Source organism: Coturnix japonica, chromosome Z, assembly GCF_054131305.1.
Source record: "Coturnix japonica strain WE chromosome Z, WE-NBRP24, whole genome shotgun sequence".
In the NCBI taxonomy this organism is placed as follows: Eukaryota; Metazoa; Chordata; class Aves; order Galliformes; family Phasianidae; genus Coturnix; species Coturnix japonica.
In genome coordinates, this window is record NC_140702.1 from 2,211,750 (window position 1) to 2,234,715 (window position 22,966).

Sequence of the window (22,966 nt, forward strand, 5' to 3'; positions counted from 1 at the left end):
ATGCGCAGTCACATGGCTCTCACACATACCTTGTACAACCAGCTTGGCTCTGGACTGGGCATCACCAATGTCACAGGTGTACACGTCACTGTCACTTTTCTCCAGATTTCTTATGGTCAGCTGCAGGTCTCGTCCTTTCTGTGCCATCTCGTATTTCCTGCCAGGCCTGAGCTCAGCAATGCCTTTCCTCCATATGACAGAGGATGAGCCTTTCTCGCTCTGACATGTAAAAACTGCAGTTCCACGTTCTTCAATTTGCAGATCTGAAAGTTCCTTAATAATTAGCATTTTCTGGAAGGAAAAAAGGGGAATGAGGGTGTAGGACAAAGGGATTTGTTACCACAACAAGTCCCAAGCATACAGAGGTGTCCTGAATCTCCTTTGCCCTCACTTCTAGAACATCACATAGAGATGAAAAGAGTCCAAGAAGACCACAGAGTCCACCCATTTACATAGGCTTGATCATTCCAGAAGATATCTGGAAAGTTTCATACCATTATACATGCGCTGGTAGGATCTCATCTGATCAACTGCATATAGTTTTGATTACACATATTCAATACAGACTAATTCAGATTGCCATCTTTTCTTGGCTCAATTAGACCCAAGATCATAGATTCATAGAATGATCACAGAATCATAGAGTGACCTGGGTTGAAAAGGACCTCAAAGATCATCTAGTTTCAAACCCCCTGCCAAGGGGCCACCAACCACCAGACCAGGCTGCCCAGATCCACATCACACTGGAGAATCATTCAGTTTCCAGATTATTTTAAGGAAAAGATTTTAATCCATCATATTTTCTGAAAACTAAGAATTGATCCCGCTCAAGGAAACAGAAGAGAAAAACACCACCCACAGGCTGCAGATATTTACCTCGACTTCTCTACATGCTATCCCCAGTGTGCTTTTCAACTCACCTTGCACAGTGACCCTGGCTTTTGTTTCAGAGTCCTCTGTCTCACAGGTGTACTCCCAGCTATCCTTGGCAGTAGAGTCATGGATGATCAGAATGGCCCCAGTTCCCTCCTGCTGCAAGTCGTACTTCTGGCTATTTCTGATTGCTTTGCCATCCTTGTACCACATCATGTTCACATCAGGTTTCGACAGCTCACAGCTGCTACTGCTGTCTTATCCTCCAGCTGTTTTGTTACCTCAGTAGGTTTTTCTGAAAGAAAACATGCTTTTTGAGTAACATACACTTAGGGTAGGATGCCTCTCTCAAAATACACGCATCTACATGCTGGACATAAGTTAGAGAGGCACTTGCAACAGAGGCCATCCTACAGCCAGCAGTAATCTGCAAAGTACAGACAATAGAATTCCAGGCACCATTAATTCTCTCTTAAATCTACCCCATTGAGGATGATGAACCATGTCTGAAAACTGCCTCTTCCTTCTCTCCACTGATCACCCTGGGAGCCTCAGATGATGCTCTCAGATGCACATGTTCTAGATAGGAATTTGTTGTACAGCTAGATGATGTGAAGGCCATCCCTTCAGCTTATACTTAGAGGATATTTGCTCCCACCGTTCCCTCAACAGATCATTCCTGAATTACTGGTAATGGAACAAGGTGTAGTGAGATGCCCATTTCCAACACTACCCCAGTGTTTTGGGTAGTTCTCACATTTGTGTAAAATGGTTCCTCCTCTTACTTATTTTTAAGAGAAATTCTCAGTGCTTCAAGGTTCAAGTAGAAGGTTGCTATTCACTTTAACCATATTATGAGTTAGCTCTCACGACAATCTTATCAGAAGACAGCTGAAGGAATCAGACCTAAGAATCTCTCCCATCTCATTACCTTTCACAGACAGAGAGGCTTTGGAGGTTAGACCACGGGCAGTAAAATCGACTTCCCCAGCGTCAGTAGGAGTCACACTTTTGATAAGGAGAGTCTCTTACCAACCCACGTTAAAAGCTTTAAATCGTCCACCACTTTCCACTCTACTTCCATTCAGTGTCCACATGAACTCATCAATGCTTTCATGGGACAGAATGCATTCAAAAGCGCAATCTTCTCCCTCCGGGATTTCAGTGTTTTTCAGCCATTTGGTAATGCCAATATTCAGCTCTGGAAGATAAGAGATGGGTTAGTATGAGGTTTATATGGAGAAAAGGCATTTGTGATTGATGTGAGTAGCAGTACTGGTGTTTTAACTCAGGATTTGCAGATCATGGCTGCGTTCCTCACTGATGTATTCTCTAAGACATTCTCCACTCAGAATTACCAGAAAGCTATAAAAAAAAAGAGACGTGAATCTCTTGGCTTTGCTCTGGAAGAACTACAAGGCGAGCAGCTCAGTCCATGGAGCACAATGAAGATTCAATGAGCTACAGAGGGAAAAACCTAACAGAGAGGACAACTCTAGGATGCTGCGTGAGAAAAAGGGTTTTGCCTATGACAAGAAATTAAATGTTTCTATTAGCTCATTTGTTACCATCCTACCCCTACTGGTGTTCAAACCATTTCTCCATTTTAGGGATGTTTAGAAAGGAAACATTTCCAGGACATTCTTGATGTGTTTGGTGATTTTCATGGCAAAAGGAGATACATTTACATCAAAAGCAATGGGAATTCTGCAGACATCACTGTGCTAAATTGCAGAAATACAGTTCTATTGTAGAAACTATTAAAGCTCATCGGGGAATAGGTGTAAGACATAGTGACCACACTGAATGTGCTTTCAGCACTCCTTTACTTTCCACAGTACTTACCCTGAACGCCGACCTTTGACTTGGCAACATCTGTGCCAATATCACGGGTATAGAATCCTGCATCTGACTTCTCGAGGTCATGGATAAGGGGACATAGGGTCTTCCCAGACTGTACCAGCTCATACTTGTTGCCAGAAGTGAGCACATCACCGTCCTTTTTCCACATTGGTTTGACCTTCTCTTTAGAGACTTCGCATTCCAATTTAGTCGCACCCCGCTCCTCATAAAAAACATCATTCAAACACTTCATGAAGACAGCAGGCTTCTCTGCAATTAAACAGGCAAAACAGAACAACGTGATACAAAAGTTGAGACATTTCCAGTTGCTTTCAGATTTTTAAAGAGGGATCAATAAATCTTTACCAGTACTGACGACACCAATGTAGAACCTAAAGCGGTTTCATTTCTGTTGACTGAATATGCTTTATGGAATTCTGAACTAATCAGTAAGAGAATACAGGGAACAGGAGGGACAGCCTGCATTGCCATGGGTGGGACTGATAGCATATGAAGTAATTGGGATGCAGCTCTTCTAAAGCTGGAGAGCTGGCATCGCCCTCACATGGAGCAGAGCTCATACAGCAGAGCTCAGTATTAAGAGGATAAGCTGCTAAACACTTTTGATTTTCCTGTTTTATTGACTCCCTTTATCTATCTTCTATTTCACACATCAGGTGTTTATACTGGGAAAAAAAACATCCACCAAATGCAAAAGAAAGGAGAAAGAGGAAAAACTTCAAACTCTGAGTGCATAGAGTAAAAGAGCTTAATTGCTGGGGAGAGCAGATTAGAATCAAAGTATCCTTAGAATTGGAACAGACCCTTAAAGGCCATCTAGCCCAGCTCCCCTGCAATAAACAGGGACATTCACAGCTAGATTGGGTTGCTCACAGCCTGGTCATTAGTCATTCCAGAGGCAAAACACACACTCTGAATGATCTCTCCCTGCAGTCATAAATCCTTGGAGACAACAGAACTGACACTGCATGTTACTGAAGCAGTAAAAGAAATTGCTCTTGTAACTCTCCTTGTGTTAAGTAAAATGATGATAAAAAGCAATGGAATGCTTTGGCAGGACACCAAAACCATCCTCCTTCGTTGATATCTGCTGCAATGGAACCTTCCACTGGAAGAAAGCCCCTGATGATTTGTCACCCCAGAGAGGTGAGCTTTAGAAGCAGGATTGCTGCACAATAGAATGAACTGGAGCTCCTTAGCATCTCTTACATCCAGGAGGGCTGTGATCAGACCCACCTATCACCTTCAGGCACGCGCTTTCTGACACCTTGTCTGACTTCACTGTCACTGTGCCAGCATCCTCAGGCTTAACCTGCTTCATTGTCAGTGTGCAGCAATTGCCAACATTCTTGATGTCATTGTAATTGTTGGTGTAAAGGAGGTTGCCATTCAGGAACCATTCAGAAGAAAGGATGAGGACAATTGGAAGAAGAGGAAAGTGTCTTGCGTCTATTCCATTCCAATTAATGTCATGTTCACAATGGTTCTTTGAACCACTCTAAAGATAAAACAAATGATTGTCTATAGGGAATGCCATTGACTACATTTCTATAAAGTAATACTGTATATTATCTACCAAATGCAAGGTCCAGCTCTTGTTCTGTGCTTATTAAATTGCTCCCAGTTGAGGCTTTTATTCAAGTAAGAGTGAGTTGAAAATATAACAAGTACTTTAGGATGTGAATGGAGACTCTTACGCTGGGGACAACAGCAGATAAAAAGCCTGGAAGTTTCTTTCAGATGAAATCAATGACAATGACAAACTGCATCAAATTTAGGTGCTACCAAACTTCAACTTGTCTAGTTCAGAAATACAATTAATTTCACCTGATTTGACTTCTTTGCTATAGCTAAGGACAAAACCTCAGCTCTGTAGATCTGAATAGTAAGCACATTACAAATATACAAGCAGATCTTTTACTGAGATGCAGCTGTCTCATTTAGTGTCCAACGACTTTGAACTGGAAATGGAGCAGACCCTCCAGACACACACACAATATTTCAAAGACCCCAGTGAAGGAAGACTGGACATTAATTAATTCTCCATCTTCATGATGTAAACCAAGCCAGGATATGTTACCTCTGACGAGCAGATTGGCTGTGGATTTGGATTTGCCAATTGAGAACTGAATGGTGCCTGTCATATCAGTGGTGGTTTTCGGTATGGTCAGCTGGTGGATGGTGCCTTCTTGCTGCATAATCAAGTTTCTGCCAGCCTGTAAGACTTCCCCACGTAGACACCACTTGGGAGGTTTCACAGAAGGAATGGATATCTCGCATTCAAATTTGGCTTCTTCAAGCTCAGTCACATCTTCATCACACAGCTCCTTTACTAGACTAATGGATTGCTCTTTAAGAAGGATGGAACAAGAGAAAGCAGAGATTTAGAAGGAATGTAAAAAACCCTTACATTATCACCCTACTTACTCACGTCAGCATTACTGCACATGAACACTACACCTATCAGCTCAAAATGCCTTAAAACATCATTAAACAAAGAATAGAAAGGAATGTTGTTATGAAGTCAGACAGTAAGACTGACAACCTGAAGAGAGCCCAGATCTTCTGATTCCCAGTCCAACATCCAAATCAAACCATGACCTTCCCATCCCGATATCAAACTCCTCACATTACAAGATGGAATAGAGCATCAGTGAAACACGGACATTCATAATTACTTTGATTAAATACAGCAACTTAGCTCGTAAAAACAAGTTTTCACCTAGTAAAGGTCTCTGTAGCTCAAATGTAATGACTCAACTTTGTAGAAATTCATCTTCTAGGATGTTCTTGCCCTTATAATTATAACAGTGGCAAAGCTGGGGACTGAACTCTTGAGCACTGTGCTAACTCAAATGTCTCCCTTTTCTTTATCACACTTAACATCATATATATACCCTAACATTGTATTTTAAAAAAACAAACAAACAAAAAAAAAAAAACTGTGCTCTTTTCGAACAGCAAGAGAAAGTGAAGAAGAAGTCAAGCTATATTTTTTATCCCTCAACGTTCAAACACAAATCTGAAGTCTAAAGGTAGAAAATCAACTTCCTAGGAAAATAATCTGTTTTACTTAGCAAAAGTAAATCCCAAAAGACAAGCTGGATATTTTGTGGGCAGAAAGGCAGGTAGGTAGGAGTTTTTATTTCTGTGAAAGGTCCTGGTGGTGTTTAACTTCCTTGACATTCGAGCAAAGGATGTTAGCTGGTTTATAACATAAGGTAATTTAAGCAAAATCGTCATCAGAAGCACAATTACCTTTAACTGTAAGATGGGCACGAGATTCTGCCTTTTCTGATACAGATTTTAATTCTGCTGCATCCTTGACTTGGACACGTGTGTAAGTCAGAGAGCAGGTCTTTCCTGAAGCAGAGAACCACAGAGTCACTAAGGCTGGAAAAGACCAATAAGGTCATCTAGTCCAACTGCCAACTCATTCCTACCAAACTGTGCTCTTGAGAGCAAACCCACAACTACACTTGGCTTCCTTGAGCAAAGAGCTCTGAGGCACATGGCCAGGCTGAGCATCATCCATCTGGTTTCACAGCATCAGTACCTGTTCTCTCATGTCAATTAAACCACCCATTCCCTTACATCCACATCCCCACCAAAGCGGAATCTAAACATGGCTTCTACAAGGACTAAACAAATGCGGCCACCGTCACCTTCAAAGTACCTGATACAGAAGGATCACACTCACTGTCAGACAAAACCTCTTTGGAGAGGTGAACTGACTGCCCTGTTCACCCCCACTTTGGAAAGAACTGCATTCATTTCCTACCTGCTCCTGGCAGTGTGGGATGGTGGGATAGCATCACACTTCCCACACTAAGCTTCCCACCATGTCACTTGTTCCACCCTAACCTCAGTCCCAAAACAAAAGGGGAACTCCCTTCTGAACCCTCTTCACTTCATTTCAGATGTCCTTTCTGCTTGATCTCCAACCCACCACCCACTCAGGAGAAAGATCCCCCTCTTACACCCTACCATCTTGTTGCATTCTGATGTTGTCATCAGCCTTCCGCTTGTTGTCATCTTTGTACCACTGGCTCTGAACCTCATCGTGTGAAATCTCACAGACAAAAGATGCACTCCCATATTCATTCACTTCCACATCTTCCAGTGGTTTAACAATCTTGATATCTCCAGCTGTGAAACAGTAGAGATATATTTGTCAGGGTATTTCCAGAAATGAGTCAAGCATCTTTTCCTTACACATATTTGCATAGAAAATAAGTAGGATTTTGTTTTATTCTAAACCATCATCCATTCCTGCGTCATTTCTGTCTTCAACACAGTAAATGCATTATTGCCCTTGAACTTAAACATAGACTTACTAGCTACAATGGAGCTCCCTGCAAACAGTTTTCATGGAAACCAGAATCTCATTTATTCTAAAACCTTTCAAGCAAAATTAAGGGTAGAAAAACAATAGAATTGAATGAATCTTTAAGGTCATTTAGTTCCAATCCCACTGCTATAGGCAGGGACACCTCCCTCCAGACCAACTCTTCTCCTCAGGGTCAAGGCTTCTCTCAAATCATTCTCCTCTAAGCCTGTACCTGTGCTTGGCATTGCCCTGACCCAGGTGCAGGGCCTTGTACTTGGCCACACTCAAGTTCATGAGGCTGCCAAGGGCCCACCTCTCCAGCCTGTCCAGGTCCCTCTGGGTAGCATCCCTTCCCTCTAGCACATCAACAGCACCGCTCAGCTTGGCGTCATCTGCAAACTTGCTGAGGCTGCATTTGATTCCACTGGCCATGTTGCCTACAAAAATGTTAAAGAACACTGGTAACAACACCACCCTCCACCTGGACACTCAGCTATTGACTGCAACTCTCTGAGTGTGACCATCCAGACAGTTCCCTATCCTGCAACTGGTCCATCCATCAAAACCATTTTTCTCCACTTTGGTGACCAGGATGTCATGCAGGACGGGATCAAATGCTCTGCACAAGTCCAAGTAGATGATGTCAGTTGCTCTCCCATTATCCACTGATGCTGTTACTCCATCATGAAAGGCCACCAAGTTTGTCAGGCATGGCTTGACCTTGATGAAGCCATATTGGTTACCACCAATCACCTCATCTTTATTTTCCAAACTATGCCAAGGAGAACTAGACAGAACTCTACAATGTCGTGTCACTACAAACCTGTCTGAACCATTGGCTTCTCTGCATGCTCATCACTAGTCTCTCCTTAGCTTGTGTGCCCACAATGTATGGGGAATGTCAGCAACAAATCTTACTTAGGGGACATCTTTTCTTCAAAATCCCTTGAACATCACACAATCCCTTTTAACTCTCCAGGTCTGCACTTACTTATGTCAGAATCAGACCATATTTCTGTGCTACTGTTTCCCTTTCCTTCTGAAGGGCTTGGATACAACTTGGATTAACCTCAGGAGCAGAGTTCCTGCATAAAACAGCCAGTACTGAAACAGCAACCCAACCTGGCTGCAGTCTGAGAGAGAAAATGAGAGTTCACCAAACTCATGGGACAGGACAGATGTTCATGTTCATGCTAACACTGAACCCAAGTGGCCACATGAGGACAGCATCTAGTAGGAAATCAGAAAAAAGCATCCTTTCAGACGTCCCTTTGGAAGGTGGCATCTACCAGGGCACAGCAGACCCGTGTGTTCAGTAACCAGTCTGATACATCAGAGCCCCGTGATGAGCTACAAACTGGGGTTTAACTAGTGCAACACACGGAGGGAAAATCTGTCATAAGCATAAAGAAAAAAGAGAAAGGTATCCAAAATGACTAACCAAGAAATGCCCAAACTGCCCATGAAGCATTTCTTCCTGTGGTACAAAACACCACAAGAGGATTTATTTGCTCTTTCAGTTAAATATACCATGAATCTTTAGGGTAACTGACGTCTTGTCTTCGTCTGCTTTGCACGAGTATGTTCCCTGATCTTCATATTCACACTTGTGAAAAATGAGGCTTCTCTTATTTCCCTGGGAAGAAATGCCCACTTTTTTACTTTGACGCAGCGCCTTCCATTCCTAGAAGGGAAAATACCAAGTCAGATCTCCATTAGTCCTTCCATCTCTGCACTGAGCATAGGCAGCCTTCAGATCTATGCTTAATTCACCCGCTTCCCTAGAATTAATGGAACTGTGCTTACTGGAACATATGCTGAAGCTTAAGCACAGTGCAGTGTTTTCAACATGTAGGAATGGCTATAGAACATGCATAAATTCTGGCTGACCTATGACAGCTTAAAGCACTGTGGAAAACTGTCAACAAGCCCGTTTGGACATCACCTTGAATAAATGACGTTATCCCCAAGTAAGGGAAGGAACAGCTGAGCACCGCGGAGGTACACAAAGTGCCAGAGCAAATTCTCACACTGTCAGGTGCAAAGAAAACTCAGATTTCACCCTAAAACCCAGTTCACAACAAGGCTACAAAATCCTGGCTGAGAATTTCTGTGTTAGAGTTGAAGCTCAGCAATGTACTGTACTCCAACCAACAATATTTTGTGCAGCAAGACCTCAGGAGTTCACAAGAAACACAAAACAAACTTTCATTTCAACTTGATAAATGAACTCAGGACATAATAACAAAGAGTGCTGATCTGGGCAAGCAAAAGAGCATAAAGAAAAGGGAGCAGTGCAAAAGCTATCAAGCAAAAGCTCAGACTCGCATCCCTTGGAAGTGAAATTAAAGGCTCTCATTCATTTCCAGAGAAGTCAGAAAGGAAAATACCATTACATGCCATACCTTGAACCACTTGATGTCCACGTTGGGCCTGGACAGCTCACACTCAAATGTGACCTTGTCCTTCTGAGTGACGCTAATGTCTGCCAATGGTTTGCTGATTTTCACAGCCAGTTCTGAGAAGGAGAAAGAAGGATGTGGATTTAGTTGGGAATGAGGTCTCTAGGGGCATCTGGCATAAGGAATAATGAAAGGCAGTGCCTACTCTCCATGCTTACTAGAACTTGTCATTAACAACAAAAAAACCTATTGTTTTGAGCACATTATCATTACTTGTGCTAGGGACAACAATGTTACAACAATCCTCTTGATATTTCAGGGATACTCTGGTGGCAATGGCCCAGTGCAAAACATTCTTTGCAGCTGGAAGGAAAGCTGGTTCTGCTGTTCAAGTAATCTGGGACAGGAGCAGATAAGCACACCTTGCACCAACCAATACCTGTCACAGTGAGCCTCCCCGATGAATTCATGCCTTCTGCTTTAAAGGAAATGAGTCCTGCATCTTCAAGGCTCAGAGAAGAAAGTGTCAAGGAATGTTTCTTCCCCTGGACACCCATCGTGATATTTGGTGCAGGCTTCAGCCGCACGCCGTCCTTCTGCCAAGTCCCTTCCACATCCTCATGGGACACCTCCACCGAAAAGGTGACAGTTCCCTTCTCAGGGAATTCCAGGGGCTGCAGACCTTTCACCAGCTTCATCTGCCGCACTGAAAGACAACGGGGACAGGTTGGAGATCTCACACAAGCAGCTGAGAAATAGAATCATCAAAGGAATCAGACAAAGGTTTAGGTTGGAAGGGACGTTTGAGAAAAAAAAAGCCACCCAACCAACCTAGTCTTCACTCATCTCAACCTTCCCATCCAGCTGCTGCCTCACAAAAGGGGTAAAATAAAAACTCTCTTGGACTAGCAGAGAGATTTGCAATGAAGTAACTTAAGTAAGGATGGGAGACTGAAGGTGTTGGGGAAGACATCCAGGCTTTAGCTACAGGGCATGCACGCTGAATCACAAAACAAAGGCCAGTCAGAGAAATCAGAGCTTTGTCAGAATTAATGGGGTTGTTTCTACATGCCCACCCTATCTGCCAGTGTAAACCCTTCCAGTGAAAAAAAAGAAAGCTACATATAGGTGGGGAGAAATGTTGGTGAAATTATTTGTGATATTTTTGCTAATAATATGCTCAAAATCCTGGAGCAAGACTTCAAGTTAAGCAACTCAGTCTGTGTAAGTAGACTTACAGAAGGGAACCATAAAGCTTATGGAAGGGAACTGTCAAGCTAATCCACAGCTAAAACAGAGTAGAGACGAATTGCAGGAGCTTGTTTACTTTGCAGAAGTGTGAGCTTTAACCACTGCTGAGCTCCTAGTACAAAAGTCTGAACCAATGCAACAAACCAACCCGTCCATGTTGCACGAAAGAATGTACTGACACCACCAGAACACAAAATTCTATGGCTGAAAATACCCGCAAAAATCATCCAGCCCTTCTCCATTGCTCCAGGACATGCTCAGCTCTTTGTGCCCCAGATATTTCACTAACCTTTCCTGAAACCCACAGTGAAGGCTTCAAAGCCCCTCCAAATGACTTATCCAGTCATCCAACCATTAAAAAGCTTTTTTGTTGTATAACTTGCATCTTTATCATTGCAATTTAGGTCTATTATTTCTGCACAGAGAACAGATTGTTTGCTTCCACTTTCTAAGAGCCTTTTATGTACTCAAAGCCTGCTATCAAGCCTTTCAGTACCTGTTGATGACCTACACAGCAGCAATTGGTGGCAGGGGCTTTGTAGACAAAAATCAGATAGACCTTCAATTCTGTCCTTGTCCATTCCGTAGCAAACATGACAAAAGGATGCAGGAAATAGGACAGAAGTACAGGGCTACAGCTGAGACACCGTTAGCTTACTTGAAAGGAAAGCATCCATAGATAGATGCACTCTTGTGTTTTTATTTTTATTTTTTCTTTTAGCTCTGACTGCTTATAAAGATTATAAAGAGGGTTAGTGGTAAGACTGCCCTCTCTTTCACCTTCTTTCAAGCATTACAATGGTGTCCAAGCCCAGGGCTGTGTCTCCCTGCCCCCATGGCAAGTAGGGCTGGCAGTAACCACTGTGATCATAGAGAAGACCTGAAACCAAGTTCAAATCACATCCAGTGTCTTTACAGACCTTGCAATCATTCCACTTGCTTTCCATATTGATCTTGGCTTGGCTCTTGTCGTCAGGACTCTCGCAGCAGTAAAAGTCCCTGTCTGCAAAGGAGATGTCCTTAACTATCAAGATATACTTTGTTCCCTCAGCTTTGATCTCTGTTTTTTCACTGGCCTTCAATACAATGCTGTTCCTCATCCACTTGACTTCTGCAGGCTTGGTCAGCTCTACCTCCAGGGTCACTGTGTCTCTCTCTCTTCAACAGTTTTAGGCTCCAGTTTCTTCTTGAATGAGACTGAGGCCTCTGATCAGTGAGAAAAAATAACAGTAAGAACACAGTGAATCCACCAAACAGTTTTTTTAGAAAGAATATAAACAGTGGTTCCAGTCCCAGTGCATTCAGGGGAACCCTATTTAAGGAAGCAAAATTCCATATCGTCACCATAATCAGAGGAAAGGCAACATGTGAAACCCACAAACCACAGCACCAGTGACAGCCTATCAATGGGGCATTACAGCCCCTTACCTCGGACTCTGAGATTGGCTGTGCTTTCTACGCCCTCAGCACTGGCAGAGATTTCAGCTGCATCTTCCAGTGTCAGATCGGTGATGGTGCGGCTGTGGTTGGTGTCCTACTGTGAGATCACGAGTTTCTTACTGGCTTCAATCTTGACGCCATTCCTGAACCAGGGGACCACAGCATCACTAGGAGAAACAGTGCACTTGAACACAGCCTCTTTGCCTTCTTCAGAAGCCACGTGGTTGAGACGCGTAACAAATTTCACCACCCTGTGAGATGATGGAGAAGAAGAAACCACTTAGCAGCACATAAAAGATGTGTCCCTAAGTGTATGAGCTCCTTTAAGTTTGAGCACCTTCAAAGAGCCAACAGAGTCCATGATTTTATTGGAAGCATCAGATTTTATGACTCGCAGTAAGTGATCACCATAACTCACACTCACATCTCCTGCCTGTAGAGGAGATCCTCCTTGCATCTACAAAGATGCAAAGAAGGAATAAAAAAATTCCCATCTCACCAGTTGTTTCCAACTTGAAGGTCATCTTCTGGCCAGCAGCCTCGCAGATGTATTCTCCAGCATCATTCTTCTCCAGCTGCTCCACAACCAGACGCCGTGTTTTGCCCACAGATTCCATTCTGAACTTTCTGGAGGAGGCAAGCAGTCTTCCATCCTTGTACCATTTTACTCCAGTTGGATCCTGTGCTACTTCACAGCTGAGGCAGGCACTTGCTGTCAGGGCAGCACTCACCTCTTTCTGCACCTGCTCCTGGTTTATAAACACAGGTTTTGGCTCTGAAGGAAGAAAAGAAAAAGTATTGACTGAGGGACTGACATGTGAGCATCTTGCAGGTCTTTATATACAGGTTGGAACAGGTTTAGGTTACCACTTGTGCCCAAACTAATAGCCTTCACCAGAGAATATCAGCTCTTCTGTTGAAACTAAGTGTCAAATCTAGGCAAGAAAGAACCTAGGAACTGAAGGAACCAAGAGGGTCCTTGAACACCAGTCCCATGGTTGCAAGTCACTATGCAAACATATTGAACCCAAAAGAACATCTGTCCTGCAGGCAACCAAAACCTGAGTTCCTTTTACTTAAGACCCACTGTGAAACATCAAAACACATAAACATGTGATAGTCAAACCACTGGCTGCCTTTTCATGACCCAGAACAGTACTCCTGGCTTCCTGAACAGACTCCTCATGGCCTCTACCATTGCCACAACTGTGACTGTCAAAGGCACAAAGGAAATATGCTCACCAAAGCAGTCCTTTCTTCTTTGTGTGTGATTTGCAGATATCTATTTTACTTTGAGCTCTGGGAATAGTCAGCTCTACCAAGTCTCTTACTGTGAGTAGCAGACTCACCTATCCAGATGCAGCCTCCAACATAAAGGCATAGTAAAAAGGCAGTGTACTACTAGGAGAAGTTCCTGCTTCTCCTGCCATGAAAGGCTGCACGTACAACATGCACTCCAGCCTCACTGCACATACTTATCTTAGTCAAATGTTTCCGTGAACAAGAATTACAGTTTGGGATCTCAGGCACAGGAGAGATTTGAATAATATCTTGAATATTGCTTCCATTGTACATATATCAGTAATTATTATTCTACAGACAGACTGAAACAGGTCTTTGTGCCATACTAAAACCAAATACTTTCTACAAACCCAGGCAATCAAGTATACGGAAAAATCCTCAGCACAGACTACTGCAACTGGATCACTGTATAATAGAAACTAGATTTTACTTGACTGTTCTCTGCTGTATTTCAGACAACACCTGTCTTACCTGTGACATGAATCTTGAAGGTGAGTTTCTGGCCAGCAGCCTCACAGCTGTACTCCCCTGCATCTTTCTTCTCCACCTGGCTCACCACCAGCCGACGCTGTTTGCCCTCTGACTCCACCTTGAACTTCTTGCTCCAGGTGATCAGTTTCCCCTCCTTGTACCACTTCACCTCCGTCTTCTTCTGGGCCACCTCGCAGCTCAGCGTGGCATTTTCTGTTGGTGCAGCCTTCACCTCCTTGTCTACCTTGTCCTTGTTTGTAAACACGTCTTCTTTCTCTGCAGGGACATCACAACAGTCACACCGTTTTGCTGTAGTCTGTGGCAGAGCTTACTCCAGTTCCCTGTTTTCACTATACTTGCCCTTCACAGGGAGCATCGTGATGCCTCATTAAGAAAGGAAAATACCTTCCCTTCTATTTTGCCTTGGGAAATGATAGGCATATCATATCATATCATATCATATCATATCATATCATATCATATCATATCATATCATTTCATATCATATTACATCATATCACAAAGCTAAACATTTCGCAGTCTGATAGCAGATTTGGACATGAGATTTAGAACACCTGCATGCACTGCTGAACCTCCTCCCTTCTCTTTTTTTCTTCTCATATCTCTCTACATTTCCAGTAAATCAGAAGGGAACGGCCCTCTAGAACAGGTTGCCCAAGGAGACTGTGGATGCTCCATCCCTGCAGGCATTCAAGGCCAGGCTGGATGTGGTTCTGGGCAGCCTGGGCTGCTGCTTGGCAACCCTGCACATGGGAAGAAGGGGGTTGGAACTGGATGAGCACTGTGGGCCTTTGCAACCCAGGCCATTTATCAGTCTGATTATTGGCATTTTCCACCTCATTGTGTCCTTCAAATTTTGTAACCAGATCTCTTCAAACACCTCCCCTTTTCTCACTCCTTGCATGCCCGGTGTGCGCTTGCACTGTAACCCTGCAGACACCACCTGACTACAAGAGCTGCACAAGTTACCCTCCTTGCCTATGGTTTGTTGCAGTAATTCATTCCTGGATGGAAAAGCACATGTAGAAAAGTGTTGCTATGACACTAGATGACAAAGAAAGTCCTATAGCCAAAATGTTTTGCACCAGAGAGGCTGTCAGTTGATCCTCCAAATGCAAGACACACCAAATGAAGCGTTCCTTTATCTCTGGGATTCCAAGCATTTTCTCACCTCTGACTTTCACTTGGAATGTTGCTTTGTCATCTTTTGTTTCACAGCTGTAGCTCCCTTGGTCTTTCAGGGTCACATTTTTGACCATGAGCTTGCGCTGCGTCCCCTGGGAGATGATGGTTGTCCTCTGGTCCTGCTTCACCTCTGTTTGATCTTTCTTCCATACGACAGCTTCACTTGCAGCTGACACCTCACACACCAGCTCCAGGTCTTCAGAAGGACTGATGGATATTTCTGGAGTCGTTTTGGGCTTGTTGACAAAATTAATGGATTCATCTGAAGAGAAAAAGAGAAAGTGGTTTACATCCTGACTCAGGCTTATTCAGCACAGCATGAAGATACAGTTAGAACTGATTGTAATGTCTATGCTCATTACATCTGGGGGATCGAGTTTCACCTCTGGAGGTACTCACATACAAACATCTGCTTGATTCTCCTGTGTAAGGAAAGAGTAAGTTCTATGCAGACAGTTCTTATTTCTTCTAATCAATTCAGTATTCTGCACATGTTCTTCTGAAGCTAAAATGAAGGCAGCTAAGTAACGTGTTTGCAATGCATGAACAAACCTATTCAACACCTTGTGTCTAAGCTAACAAGCAGCGTTTGATGAGCACATCAGTATTTCATGCCCTTCATTCCATCCAGACACAACCTGCCTGAGGAGCAAGCTGATGGCTGTCAGCTACAGGCAGACCTAGCTTAGTATTGCATTTCTTAGAGCAACAACTGTTGCTTTCAGTCACTGAATATACCAAGGCCAATTGCTATGCCAGGCACATTTATGGCAGCAGTGAACAAATAATGCATTAAAAATTGTAATAGACAGGAGCCATCTATTCTTTTAAAACTAGGTGACCAAAGAAGAACAGTCCCTCTAGAGTCAAGCTGTTAAGAACTAATAGCATCAATCAATAACACATAGATAGATAACTTCCCTGCCCTAAGACAGGTGCTGCCTGTGACCATTAGGTGCTCCTAATTAAGCCCTCTTGATGGCTTTTTTGTCTGAGCCATGTGACATTTTGTGATAGGAGTTACTGCTAGTGTTCCCTTCACCCTACACCAAAGTAGGAGGTATCCATTCTCAGGGTATCATGCAGGCTTCCTCTGGATTTGATGCTCAGAGACAGCCCCAGAACTTTTAAAATCTTAGCTTAGCTCTCATGCAATAATGTTCATCAAACAGTGCAACATGCCCCCTGGTAAAATCCATCAGGGCCACATCTCCACAGTTCCTGAACATCTTCAGGGATCCCACCACCTCCCTGGGCAGCCTGTGCCAGTTAATTCTGTGGGCAGACCTGCCAGTATGAAATATTATGCTAACATGACAAACAGAGAGAAGAAAAGCAAAATTCAGACTAGCTGACAAGCCTTGGCAGGAAGTTCTGCTCTCCATCAATTTAGTCCCATTATTCAGTTCTCTTTGGAGCTGTCTCCATGCCTCTCTGGAGTTTGTTCTTTGAGAAGAAGCAATTAAGTAAGCTCTCCAATGCCAAAGTGCATACACTACTCTAGGGCTTTGTTGTTTCTCCATGGATCAACAAGGGAGACAAGCCAGCAGAATATGATGAAGAGCCTCATGCATACTCAGTGTAAAAGAAAAAAAGGCAACTGTTGCTGGGAAGAAGGTGCATTTGCATTTGTGTCATCTGCAGAGGGTACTGCAGAAATGGAAAGTCTTCCACTGGAGCAAACAAAGGGCTCTCATTTATTGCAATCAAGGCCCAGCGTGTGGATCTCAGAGATCAGACCTAAACCCTGCAGCAAAACAGAGACCTGCGTGGGAAAGTTCAGTTTCTCTCTACATCTGTGTCAGAAAAAGCCCACCATGGAATGACAGCTAAGGAAACATCCCTGTGACTCTTCACAGGTCTCTTCTACATTTGGGATCACTGCTACAAAAAGAGCTGTTGACATCATCTCTCGTGGCCACCCTGAGAGAAGAGCAGGAAGGCTGGGATGCTCTTTTTCCTATCTTTCCCTTGACTTCCTCTATATCTTAGGGACGAATCACAGGAGACAACACAGAAATCAAATGGCTCTACAAAGCAGATTGGCCAGTTCAAGTCAAAACAGCCACTGAAAACACCCCAGAAGCTGTCTGACAACAGCTGGACTGTCGGGGAGTCAGGTGAATGCAGTCTGCTGGCCCTGGGCAGGAAGAGGACAGCCCAGACTGTCACATACCTTTCACTGAAAGCTGATAGAGCATTTTATCCCCCTCACAGATGCACTGACAACTTCCAGCATCATCCATTGAGACGCTGTGAATTTTCAGGGTGTGTTTCTTCCCCACAATGTGCAGTTCATATTTTTCACTGGCCTTGAGCTCCTTCCCATCCTTCATCCACTCCACAGTAGCGCCTGTGTCTGAAAGCTCAGCCTGCAGTTTGGCTTCCTCACGCAGCCGAGCGCAGATCTTTTCTACATCTTTGCTCTTATTGGTAAATCTCACTGCAGCACCTGTCAGGAGCAAAGGCCTTGTTATTTCAATTTATATCAGGCTAACGTGGTCAATGTTTGCTGCAACATCTCTGAAAAAGTATCACCTTCTGTTCCTGCACTCATCATTGTGTCAGTGCTGAGCAATTCAAGATATTTCATTTGCTCTTCTTGCCGGATTTACTAAGTAAAAATCAACCAAACATCTCCTTCTACTGATCAGTAATGCTCTAAACATGCTTCTGCAGAGGTTTCCACCCAATGACAAACAGGTCCTCCCATCATGAATGTTTATTTGTTCTATTTTGTCATGCAAATCTGATTGAAAGAGTTATTATTGGAATGATTGCTCCCCTACTTCTAAACTATTCCAGTGCAATCAGAAAGGCTGTCTGAACCTGGAGCTGAAAGTACTGCTCTATGGTGATGCAGTGGTAAACCTGGTGACTGAATGCACTGGCCAATCGCTGTGAACTGCAGACATTCATCAGCTGGCATGAAGCAATCTGGTTCAGATACCAAGCAGCTGGGTAGACTGGCTTACCCTACACTCAGTGCTATCATGTTTAGGGCAAAACCAGGACTCACGTCAGTCCATGGGATGCAGTTTCAGGTATTTGGTACAGTCAGTGAATGCCTGCAGCCCCAGTTCTAATCATCAGATCACAGCAACTATGCCTTGACTGTAAGAGGAAAGGAGAAGGATCAAAGCAAATACCTCTCACTCTCATCTTGTTGATGACATCAACATTTTGGGAAAAGGCAAATAACATAAGGATATTCATGTCTCTGTCACAGAAACAGAACTTGTATCATTTTAATGGTAGCTGGAGATTGATAGGAGATATGAGAACTAGGAATAAAGGAAAGCCTTTAGTGTGTTAATGCACTACTATCCTTAAAGTCAAAGGAAACACCTTTAGGGAACCAACACAGCTGCTCAGCACACACTGACCCATTTCCATTGAGGTTTTTGTGCTTACCAAGGTGCACACTCCCTGGGAATTCCAGAGACGGGCTCTGTCCATGCGCATTGACTGCAGACACTCGGAACTGATCATCAGCCTCTTCAGACAGATTGCTCACCGTGAACTCTGGGACGGGGACATGAGACTCGTGGCACCTCACCCACGTGAAGCCAGTTAGTTTATTGCCTTCCACAATGTAGCCATCGATTGGAATGGGGCGGTGCATCTTCGGAGGGGACCATGCCAGCGTCACTGAGGTTTCTGTTTTATTTTTCACCACGGGGTCAGCTGGGGGCTGGGTGGGAGGTTTTCTGGGAGCTGAACAGAAATAAATACAGAAATATTAGCATAAGGTCATGTAGGCTGGAAAAGACCTTCAAGATCAGCAGACTCAACTTTCAGCATGACCTACTGAGTCCCACCATTAACTAGTGTGATACCTGAGGACATACATGACAAGCTTATTCCTGCAGGTATTTGCATAGTGAATATATTCACCCTCTGGTTGCTTTGGAACATTTTAGAGGTTAAAATCCCATCAGACTTTTTCACTGTGTGCAGCCACTGATACAGGCAGGAGGCTGGGAATTACCTGATGGGCTCTAGTTACAGACTACTGACACAGTAAAGGATTGATTTCATTTCATTTTGGCCATCAGAAAGTTTGGTGTCTGGTTTAAGTCACCCAATTATAATTTAAGACTCCAAGTATAATCATATGGAGAACAGCACATTCAGGAGAACTCATCTCATCTTAATAAACCTGAATGAAATCACAGAATCATAGGATCACAGGAGGGCTTGGGTTGGAAGAAACCTTCAAGATCATCCAGTTCTAAACACCCTGCCATGGGCTGGCTGCCCACTAACCAGCTCAGGCTGCCCATCACCCATCCAACCTCGCCTTCAACACCAAGGACAGGCATCCACAGCTTCTCTGGGCAGCCTGAAATGGAAGCAATGAGCCACATGTTGAAGATACTCAAATATTCATGACTGTAGAGAGAGCCAAATACTCCATACATATTGCCTGCCATATCACCTCCTGGTCTGGACAAATCACACAGGTTTGACTCCACGTTTTACATAGTTAGCATTTTATATTTGTTCCAGTATGGAACTGTACAGTCATAGAATGGCCTGGGTTGAAAAGTATCTCAAAGATCATCCAGTTCCCACCCCCTGCTATGTGCAGGGTCACCAACCACCAGACCAGGCTGCCCAGAGCCACATCCAGCCTGGCCTTGAATGCCTGCAGGGATGGGGCATCCACAGCCTCCTTGCGCAACCTGTTCCAGTGCGTCACCACCCTCTGAGCGAAAAACATCTTCCTAAGATCCAACCTAAACCTCCCCTGTCTCAGTTTAAAACCATTCCCCCTTGTCCTATCACTATCCACCCTCATACACAGTCATTCCCCCTCCTGTTTATACGCTCTCTTTCATACTGCATACTGTTATCATTTTCATGACATTTTATTGTGCAGCACCTTGCACAATGTGGTCTTAATTATATGTGTCCATACAGATAATGTTACTAGTGCTGATAATCAGTGTTTATGTTTGTTGTTTCCTACCCTAGAGCAGGATCACATAGCACACTGCACTGTTCAGCTAGATCTTGTGTTGGGCTATTTTCAACTCTGTTTACCTATTTTTAGATTCTCATGGTGTGCTTCTACCTACACCAGTTTCTTTCTTTCTAAAGCTGATAGGCTTGCTTTTCTCAAATAAATAAATAAATAAATAAAAATTCTTGAATTCAGCTCAGCCTCAAAAACAAGCATTAACAGGTGTTACACATGGTAGGAAAAGAAACATTTTTCCAAGGCTGTACAGGAGGACTTCTGAGGCAAAATTCAGCTCATATGTGTATTATCAAACCTATGTGTTCTAGTTTTAAAAGGGCATTTTTAGAAGCCTGGTGAGTTATTTTACATTTTATCCTTTGTACCATATTCCTTCTCCCCAGAGCAAAATATTACCTGAACATATAAAAGATCTGTTATTTTTTAAAAACAAAAGCATTTTGTTCTTCTGGATTACTAGTTAATCTGTTTACTTGTTTCTCTACTGAAAGAATCTGGATGTTGCTCGCCTTCATTCTTTGTGGTAGCATCAGTAACGGAAGGATGGTTGGACTTAGAAGATCTTGTAGGTCCTTTCCAACATAGTGATTCTATGATTCATGACTGGCATTGGCAAGACTATCTGCATGGAGCAAAAAAGAATAATCAGTTGTGTCATTGACAAAGCATAAAAAGGTGTAGGAGACAACTCTTGTAATGCACAGAGTGATGACATGTACCAAAACTGAATTTTGAGGTTCTTCTGGACCTTACACAAAGTACAGAACAAAATTGGTCTTATCTATTTTGAAAAATTACAAAACAGCAAGGTTCATGACAGAAGTTGACTGCATTGGTATTAAAATAAACATGAAGTCATTATAACTCAGTCTTAAAGTATTACTCTTTCTCCCCCCGTAATTATTTATCAAATTAAGTAGGTGCAAATATTCTTTCCTCATTCCACAATTTCTTATTAAACACACTCTCAAATTGTCTTCTGCCAGAGACATACAAACAGAACTAAGAGAGAATGGCATGTACTCTACAGAATTTGGGGGGCAAAGGAAGGAAAGATCTTTCAGCTGAGACCATATCCATCTTGTAAGGAAGTCCCTTGAATGGAAGAGTTCCATTTAAAAAAGTCCTTTCCCATCTTTCCTTTAGATCCCCATCAGGTGCTGGAAGATTCCCCCTGAGATATCTCTTCCCCAGGCTCAAGATCCCCAACTATCTAAGCCTATCCTCTTAGGGATGGTGTTCCAGCCCTCTTACCCTCTCTGCAGCCCTCCTCAGCACCTGCTCCAACACCTTAGTGTCCTTTTGTTGAGAACCCGCAAGTATCCCAGGTGGTGTCTCACAAGAGCAGAGCAGAGGGGCAGAATCACCTCCCTTGACCTGCTGGCCACACTTCTTTGATGCAAGCCAGGTATGGCATATCATTGATCTTCTGGGCTGCAAGTACACACTGATGGTCGTGTTGAGTCTTTTATCCACCAGCATTCCTAAATCCTCCTTCTCAGGGCTGATTTCAAGCCATTCACCATCCAACCTACATCTTTGGGATTGCCCCCAGCTCATGTGCAGGACTTCCTAATTGGTCTTGTTGAATCACAGAATCACAGAATTATCCAGGTTGGAAGGGACCTCAAGGATCATGTAGTTCCAGCCCCCCTGCCTAGCAGGGCCACCAAACATACACATTTACTAGATCAGATTGCCCAGGGCCCCATCCAACCTGATCTTGAACATCTCCAAGGACGGGGCATCCACAACCTCACTGGGCAGCCTGTTCCAGGACCTAACCACTCTTCTAGTAAAGAACTTTCCCCTAACATCCAACCTAAATCTTCCCTCCTTCAACTTAAAACCATTTCCCCTAGTCCTGCTATTGTCAGCCCTTTCGAAGAGTTTACTCCCCTCCTGGGAGTAAGTTCCCTTCAGGTATTGAAAGGCTGCAATGAGGTCACCCCGCAACCTTCTCTTCTCCAGGCTGAACAAACCCAACTCCCTCAGCCTGTCCTCATAGGGGAGGTGCTCCAGCCCCCTGATCATCTTCGTGGCCCTACTCTGGACCCTTTCCAAAATCTCCATATCTTTTTTGTACTGAGGGCTCCACACCTGAATCTCACGAGGTTGGCATGGCTCACCTTTTAAGCCTGCCTGTGTCCTACTGGATGGGATCCCTTTGCTCTTGTAAGTCAACCACACCACTCAGTTTTCCCTTCAGGGTGCTGACTAGTGTTGAACTGTTGAACATGGCTCTGTAGGCATAGGCATGTTGCAATGATTCGTGTCTCTCTAGAAATGCCAGAGTGGCAGCATACATTTTCCAAATATTTTACTAGTTTCTCAGGATTTTGTTCTAGGTGCCTGCCTATACCATCTCAAACTCCTTGCCACTCATAAATATCTAGCTACAGGGCAGATTCCTAGAAGAGATTTGTTAATAGTTGTTTAATCTTATGCAAATTCTGAAACACATTTAGTAGGCATAGAAACATTAGTGTACTGGCTTGAACACTCCTGTTCATCACTCCCACACCCTGCTACAAGATTCCTCAAGCCTGAAGATGACTGCAATACTAAATACTAACACCAGACTAGCTTCATGGTCAGTGTTATACCATGCAGAAAAATGATAACCTTAATTTATCTCTCAGAAATAATACATAATGCAGCAGGGATCATATATATAGTGAGTAAGGTATCAAATAACAGGTTTCCATGAAAGAGCTCTGACTGATCTCTGAAAATGAAAAATGTAACATTGTGACCAGTAACTATTAAACTAATACAACTCTTATAGCAATTTACTTTTAACACATTCTGACCAGATCTCAACCCCTCCAGCCCCAAAAG

General features: G+C 43.4%; 2 protein-coding genes and 1 long non-coding RNA gene across 4 annotated transcripts; all 3 read right to left on the reverse strand.

Annotated features, from left to right (window-relative positions):
• Positions 1–920: 920 nt before the first annotated feature.
• Positions 921–9,572, reverse strand: LOC146753423 (obscurin-like protein 1). The gene is made up of 8 exons (XM_085530499.1): positions 9,472–9,572; positions 8,597–8,750; positions 6,724–6,885; positions 5,995–6,099; positions 4,817–5,086; positions 2,719–2,985; positions 1,906–2,074; positions 921–1,168 (listed from the first exon to the last, which is right to left on the reverse strand). Coding segments are annotated over exons 3-8 (825 nt in total). The 5' UTR covers positions 6,737–6,885; positions 8,597–8,750; positions 9,472–9,572; the 3' UTR covers positions 921–1,167.
• Positions 9,573–9,913: 341 nt separating this feature from the next.
• Positions 9,914–12,944, reverse strand: LOC146753424 (uncharacterized). Of its 2 annotated transcripts, XR_014939973.1 has the most exons (5): positions 12,659–12,944; positions 12,148–12,410; positions 11,796–11,925; positions 11,640–11,722; positions 9,914–10,174 (listed from the first exon to the last, which is right to left on the reverse strand). It is a non-coding gene; the product is annotated as an uncharacterized LOC146753424 (long non-coding RNA). The 2 variants fall into 2 exon arrangements; XR_014939972.1 differs by having other exon boundaries at positions 11,640–11,925.
• Positions 12,945–13,912: 968 nt separating this feature from the next.
• Positions 13,913–22,433, reverse strand: LOC146753425 (myosin-binding protein C, fast-type-like). The gene is made up of 4 exons (XM_085529358.1): positions 22,316–22,433; positions 17,315–17,590; positions 15,125–15,400; positions 13,913–14,208 (listed from the first exon to the last, which is right to left on the reverse strand). The coding sequence occupies exons 1-4, from the start codon at positions 22,431–22,433 to the stop codon at positions 13,913–13,915; spliced, it is 966 nt and encodes a 321-aa protein (XP_085385484.1).
• Positions 22,434–22,966: the final 533 nt, after the last annotated feature.

Coding starts and splice junctions, on each gene's coding strand:
- LOC146753423 (XM_085530499.1), bottom strand. Junction 5,087..5,994: donor TGCCCATCTTACAGTTAAAG/GTAATTGTGCTT, acceptor TCCTTCTTAAAG/AGCAATCCATTAGTCTAGTA. Junction 2,075..2,718: donor GTCAAAGGTCGGCGTTCAGG/GTAAGTACTGTG, acceptor CTTATCTTCCAG/AGCTGAATATTGGCATTACC.
- LOC146753425 (XM_085529358.1), bottom strand. CDS start 22,433: ATGTATGCTGCCACTCTGGCATTTCTAGAGAGACACGAATCATTGCAA. Junction 17,591..22,315: donor CCTGAAGGGAAAACTGAGTG/GTGTGGTTGACT, acceptor TGCTCCTGACAG/GTGCTGCAGTGAGATTTACC. Junction 15,401..17,314: donor CTATCAGCTTTCAGTGAAAG/GTATGTGACAGT, acceptor TTTTCTCTTCAG/ATGAATCCATTAATTTTGTC.